General features: G+C 37.8%; 1 protein-coding gene across 1 annotated transcript; it reads right to left on the reverse strand.

Annotated features, from left to right (window-relative positions):
• Positions 1-5517: 5517 nt before the first annotated feature.
• LOC104893344 (uncharacterized) lies at positions 5518-6993 on the reverse strand. Its single transcript, XM_010679440.2, has one exon. It carries the CDS (start codon positions 6991-6993, stop codon positions 5518-5520), a length of 1476 nt encoding a protein of 491 aa, XP_010677742.2.
• Positions 6994-7255: the final 262 nt, after the last annotated feature.

The raw sequence follows: 7255 nt of genomic DNA on the forward strand, positions 1-7255 counted from the left end.
GTGCCAACAACTACATCAATATATTTTGAGCAATCAACATCATCGAATAAATAAGAAATAAAAATGAAAAAAAAACAATAAAGAGACAGAAGAATTGTTGACGCGGAAAACCCAATTAAAGGGAAAACCGCGGGTGATGCTCTTGATCACCAATCCACTAATATGTCGTCGGCGTCAATATAAAGATCGAGTACAATGCGAGATATTACTCGATGGTAATCAGAGAGAATCGAAGAAAGAGAGAGAAAAAAATGTATTTTTTTTGCTTGAGGAGAAGTCAGAAGAAAAAGCTAGGTTTACATAAGATTACAAATATATATCTAAAAAATACTCCCAGCTGCCATTTGAGTTGTTCCTCCAAATAAGGGCCACGTCAGCCGAATCAAGTGTAATCCTCCGCTTCTCTCAACTGCCAAGATATCATAGCACAACGTTATTTGACTTGGTCACACCACTTCTTCACCCAACTGCCATGCAAATCACAAATTCAAAATAAATCCAAATCCCGCCAAAGCCTACAGAAAATGAGGGCCCAACAGTTCCAATCTTTAGACCCTAAACTCATAAAGAAAACCTTGCTGAAAGATCACATAAGTTGATGTAAGTTCAACAGATTACACCTCTTGTATTTAAGCTTAGTTTTTCATATCTATAAGCTTGTTGAAACTAATCCCTAGCACTTTACATATTCAGGGGAAGTTGCAGGAAGAGTAAACCACTTAGGATAAGAAGTTTTAAGTGCACTAAGCAACCTAAGTGAAGGTACACACTTGGTTTGGTTTCAACCTAGAGATTTCCCTACCTATAGTTAGGTGGTTGTTTCTTTCTGGTGTAAAGCATGTTTATGAAATGAATTTACTTATGATGTGTATTTTATTATGTGTATATTGAGTATATAACATGGATATATTATGCTAAGGTTCATTAGAGATGTTTTATTTGACCTAAACAACACTTATACACTAAATCATTACGATTATGCTTCTAAATGGAAGGTGTTTAGTACATGGACTTGTGGAGTAATTGTGATGATTGAGGTGGAGTTGTTATGTTGTTGTTGTTGTGGTGGTTGTGGTGAAGTTGTTGTGAAGTTGTTATTGTTGTTGTTGCTCTGTTGTAGTAGTGTTGTTGGGTTATTGTTGTTCTGTTCTTGTGGTTGAGGTTATGTTGTTGGTGAGTCATCGTCATTGTGAAGTATTGTTGCTAGTTGTGGTTAGTTATATGATCCAAAGATATGTAGAATTAGTTTACAGAATTTAGAATTAAGAGTTTGGAATTATGGTTATGAAGTTGGATGCTAGTTATATGGTGTAGCTAGTGTTATTGAGCTTATAGTTGGTTCTGAGTTGAGGCCAAATATCTAGAATGTTAAAGGTTGATAATTTGTAAATTGGGAATTAGTTGTTGTGTTATTGTTGTGGTGGTTGTGTTGCTTTTGTTATGTCGTTGTTGCGACTGTGTTGGTGTCCTGTTCTTTTTTCCGCCCCCTCTGATGTGGTGGTGGTGTTGTTTCTTTATGATTGTTGGTGTGGTTGATGTTGTTGTTGTTGTTGTGATGGTTGTTTTAGTTGTGGTGGCTGTGGTGGAATTGTTGTGGTGGATGTTATTGGGTTGTTATTATTATTGTTTGTTGTTTGTTTGTTTGTTGTTGTTGTGGCAGTGCGTTGTTGTTGTTCTTGATTTAGGTGAAGGTTGTGAGTTAAGTCTAGTTAGTTTAGTTTTATAATTAGAATTCTCATTATGAATTAAGGATTATGGAATTGGGATGCTAGTCGATGTAGCTAATGTCATTAAACACTACAACAAAATGTCTTAATAACAACCACAGAATACGACCACACGCGAATCTGGTCGTAAAATATAGTCAACTACAACCAGATTTCAATCTGGTCGTAATTGTTGACTTTTTTCAACGACCAAACCAAATTCTTGTTGTAATTCTTAAATACTCGTTGTAAATAAACTGAAAAATTTCACCAAAAGTTTAAGCGGGTTTTATTCCCCGTTTTATTATCAACTTACGACCATCTCTAAATTACTTATGACAATTTTGTGGTTGTAATTTAAAATTTTACTAGTAAAAAAAATGAAAAAAAAATTAATTTTTAATCTTACTAAAAAAGGAACCTAAAAGTTCAGTCTTTCTTTTCTCCTTTCTCCTATCTCCTTTTTCCTTTCTCTCTCTACACACACCAACCATGGCATCTAAAACTTAGATTATTTCCACAAATATTTGCAAAAATTCAAGTTAAAATGAGTGAATTTATTGAGCAAAGTATTGAGTTGCAGAATTGGAGACACGAACACTGTCAGAGGCGTTCTCCATAACCAAAACGATTGGGGTAGCGAGTATAGTGAGAGGCGTTCGACATATCTGACCGAACAAAGCTGATATTGGGTTTCCTAAACTCCTTGCTCAAGAGAATTTTGTTTCAGGTATGGGTTTCAAACAATCCTTCATTTTTGGGTTCCAATTCAATTTTGTCTGTTTTACATATAATTTAACATCTAATTGATGAAATGCTTTGCTTGAAACTACTAATCCTAAGCCATGTGTTTGTTGTTTGAGTATATTGGTTTCGAAAACTATAGTCAATAGTTGTTACTTGTTAATTGTGCTCGATTTAGTGACGTTACTATACTTTATTTCTATTAACGATGATGCTACTTTGAGTGGTCAAAGCTATTGCTTATTTTCTTTTGACGTTGTTGCTTGATACTGCTTAATGTTGCTGCTCCACTTCAATTAATGCTCTTGATAAAATTATACTAGTGGTGCTGCTTTATTTTTTTAATTAAAAAAGGCCCATTTTCACATAATGCTACTGCTTATGTATTGAGTGTATTGCTATATTGCATAATAGTATAGAATATTTTTTGGGTTATGTATGATGAAAATTATTGTATGTCATTAAAATAATTGTCTTAGAATGGCTAACTTTGTTTCTTTCAAGACTAGTACTTCAAAAAGTTTTCGGATTTTCATTTAAATGATTATTATTTTAATTTGAATCTTTTCCCTGACCCTAATTTCGAACCATACTTTAAGGGGTCTTGAAATTTGTTTAGAATCAGAGATAAGGTAGATGAGATGAGAATGCATATATGATATAGTAGGTCATTATTAAATTAATGAAAGATTATATCATATACGCTGATTGTCTTTCTCTTTTTTGTGTCTAATTTATTCCTGGAAGTACCTTTTATTAAGATTGATTATCTGTCATATATTCCTTTCAAATGCATATTTTATAAAATGAAGTATAGTAAGTAATATTATTTAATTGATACAAAATTTGTCCAGAATATTTACAATGGCACCTTGTAAGGATTGGATGAAACTTGGGAAAGATGATCGCTGGAATGTTGCATATGAAAAAGGTGTTAAAATATGCATTTGAGAAGACGGAAGAAGACAATAAAATCAGATGTCCATGTATAAAATGTAAAAACTCATCATTTGGATGTCGTAAGATGGTTATGGATCATCTATTGACTTATGGAATTATTCAAAGCTATACCTTTTGGTATCATCATGGAGAAAGGGTAGGTGAGGATTCGATTGAATTACAATCTAGTGAAGGTGGTGGTGTTGGTGATAATGATAATGATATGTTTGAAGATGACAATGAGGATGAGATAGAGACAATGCTTAGGGATTTTTTTTCAAATCGTGGAGTGTTTGGTGAAAATGACCTGCATATTGGTACACCTAGTGATCAACAAGAAAGACCTAACACTGATGCAGAGAAATTCTATAGGTTGTTTGATGATTTTAAAAAACCATTATTTGAAGGTTCTAACTCTTCCCGATTGTCTGCAATTAAAAATCTTCTTCACATCAAAACAATTGGGAGATGGAGTAATGAGTCATTTACTATGTTGCTGAAGTTTCTGAAAAGTCAATTGTTGCCAAATGAGTCTACCCTTCCTGAGTGCTATTACGATGCTAAAAAGACTGTTAAAGATTTGGGACTTTCATATGAAAAAATTGATGCATGTGTAAATGACTGTATGCTTTTTTGGAAAGATGACAAGAAGTTAGAAAATTATAAAATTTGCAACGCTTCTAGGGGGAAGCAAGGGAAGCATAGTGGGGAAACTAGAACAAGGGAAAATGGTAAGAACATTCCTCAAAAGGTACTTCGATACTTCCCACTTAAACCAAGGCTTCAACGATTATTCATGTGCTCCAAAACAACTTCCGATATGAAATGGCATCATGAAAGGGATGTTGAAAAAGGGGTGATTAATCAGCCTGCTGATGGGAAAGCATGGCAACACTTTGATAAGGAACACAAGGTTTTTTCTGCAAACCCTCGTAATATTAGGTTGGGGCTCATAAGTGATGGATTTAATCCATTTTCTAATGTCTCAACTCCGTACAGTGTTTGGCCTGTCATGTTAGTCCCATATAATTTGCCACCTTGGATTTGCATGAAAGAATCTAGCATGAGATTGTGAACACTTATTCCTGGTCCAAGAGGCGGGACTGAAACAAGAGGACCTTTTGGCCCACCTTAAACTCTTTTCTTATAATTAACTTGTCATGCCATGCCTTAGTCTTTGCTTTGTAAATTGATGCGTTTTCATAAGCCTCGTTCCTTATCTCCTCCAATTCTTGCAATTGTAACTTCCGATGCAATCCAGCTTCATCCAGGGCCATGTTGAAGTTTTTGACGGCCCAGTATGCTTTGTGCTCAAGCTCTACTAGAAGGTGACACGGCTTTCCAAACACCAATCGGTATGGTGACATACCAATTGGGGTTTTATAAGCTGTCATATATGCCCATAGTGCGTCTTCCAATTGCAAGCTCCAATCCTTCCTACTTGGATTCACCGTTTTCTCCAAGATTGCTTTGGTCTCTCGATTAAACACCTCCGCTTGGCCATGTGTTTGTGGATGGTAGGCCGTTGAGGTCTTGTGAGTCACATGATACTTTTTCAGCAGCGCACCAATGGTTCGATTGCAAAAATGGGTTCCCTTGTCACCAATCAATGCCCTTGGAATTCCAAACCTGCAAAATATGTTAGATTTCACAAAATCTGCAACCACCTTAGCATCGTCAGTACGAGTGGCCTTAGCCTCCACCCATTTTGATACGTAATCCACTGCTAAAAGAATATACATGAAACCAAAAGAGGTCGGGAAAGGTCCCATAAAGTCTAGAGACTCATACAAAGAATATGGAATGACATTAATCGAAGCCCCTAAATCTAGCATAGCCCTAGGAAATGTCGTGTTCCCAATCACTAAAGGGATAGCGAACATGCCCGGATCACTGCACTTCGGAGGAAGTGCCTTTTGGAACATGGCAGAGACGTGCTCGCTAACCTTTACCTTTTGAGCTTCCCTTAACCTTTGTTTCCTTTTTGTTGAACACATTTCCTTAAGAAATTTAGCATACCTAGGAATTTGCTTTAAAGCATCCAAAAGGGGAATATTTACCTCACACTTACGGAAAGCCTCGTAAATGTCACGATCACAATCTTTTCTCCGAGTATCTCGCAGTGCTTCTAGAAAGGAGGAGCTGGCTCATAAAGTGGTGGAGGTGGTGATTGCTTGGGCTTCTCATGAGATGTGGAAGGCTCAGGTTCTGGCTCTGGCTCTGGCTCTGGCTCTGGCTCGGGCTCATAAACAACAATCTCCTCCTCGACCTCTTTATCTCTTTCTTTTATCTCTTTTCCACTCCTCAAAGTGATTGCACTTGTATTCTGTTTTGGATTAAGCTCCGTTTGAGATGGTAGCTTTCCCGAATCTCGAGCCTCTAATCGACTCACTGCTCCAGAGACCTGACTCATTTGTTGCTCCAAATTCTTGATGCTCGATCGGGTCTCTTCCTGAAATTGAACCATATTTCCCTGCATGTTACTCACATTTTTAGTTAAAGCATTAATCATATCTTCAGTTGACATGCTGGTACTCGGTCCCTGTACTTGGCCTTGTGGCCTAAAATGTGGAGCTCCTTGCTCCTCGTGTCTCGGGTAAGGAGGTGGAGGACGGTTATACTGGTGCGATCCCTGCTGGTTTCCCGAAGTGTTCCCATATCTCAAATTGGGGTGATCTCGCCACCCAGAATTATATGTGTTCGAATACGGGTCGTACCGCTTCTGAAAACCTTGGCCCTGAAATCCGGCCACCTTTACCTCTTCACTCGCTTCCTCCTGCAAATGAGGACAAAAATTTGTGGAATGATTCGAAGAGCAAATGCCACAAGCTTTCACATGTTGAGTATTCTTTTCTTTTGTCATGAATTCCCGCATCATGGATGTCAAAGCTTGCACTTGATCCTCTAACTTAGAAGTTCCGGGACTCTTGACAGCCATACGACGAGTTCCTGCTCTTCTAGTGAATTGTCTCGAGCCCTCAGCTAGCTCGTTTATCAAATCTTTAGCAGCTTGTGCAGTTTTATTCACAATTGACCCTCCACTTGCTGCATTCACCATTCGTGCATCTTCACCACTTAATCCATTATAGAAGTAGAGCACTAAATCTTCATCTGAGTGACCATGAGAAGGACAACTAGCACATAACTTCCTGAATCTGGCCCAATACTCATAAAAGGTTTCATCACTCTTTTGCTCGATGTTGCTTATCTCCTTCTTCAACACCAAAGACATCGAAGTCGGAAAATATTGCTCGAGAAAAGCCTTTTTCAAATCAGCCCATGTAGAAATGCTACCCGGTGGAAGGTAATATAACCAATCATTTGCCGCACCTTTTAATGAGAATGGGAATGCCTTGAGTTTCACCTTCTCTTCCGACACGCCACTTGGTTTCATGCTGCTACACACCACATGGAACTCCGAAAGATGCTTATTCGGATCCTCACCATTTAGCCCATAGAATGTCGGAAGCAAATGTATTAACCCCGATTTCAGCTCAAAAGTCTCCCCTTGATCTTCTTGTGGGAATGCAATGCATAAGGGTTGCTGATCAAGGTTAGGAGTTGTGAGCTCCTTCAATGTGCGTGGCTCGACCCTCGAAGGCATCTCTTCTTCTATTTCGATAGCAAAAGGATGCTCCTTGAAGCTTTCACGCCGTTCTCTTCTCAACCTGAAAAGAGTTAGTTCCAAATTAGCGAATCAAGAACCCTAGTATGTGCTAAGGCCAAAGTAACCGAATAGGGGGATTTGGAACAATGTAAGTAAACTAAACTACTCACAATACTAAAACACGAAGAGATTACAATATAAAAAAGCCTTGGACTCGTTTAACATCCACCCTAACCTACTTTGTGATCACGAAACCTTA

Source organism: Beta vulgaris, chromosome 5 (assembly GCF_026745355.1).
Source record: "Beta vulgaris subsp. vulgaris cultivar EL10 chromosome 5, EL10.2, whole genome shotgun sequence".
NCBI lineage: Eukaryota > Viridiplantae > Streptophyta > Magnoliopsida > Caryophyllales > Amaranthaceae > Beta > Beta vulgaris.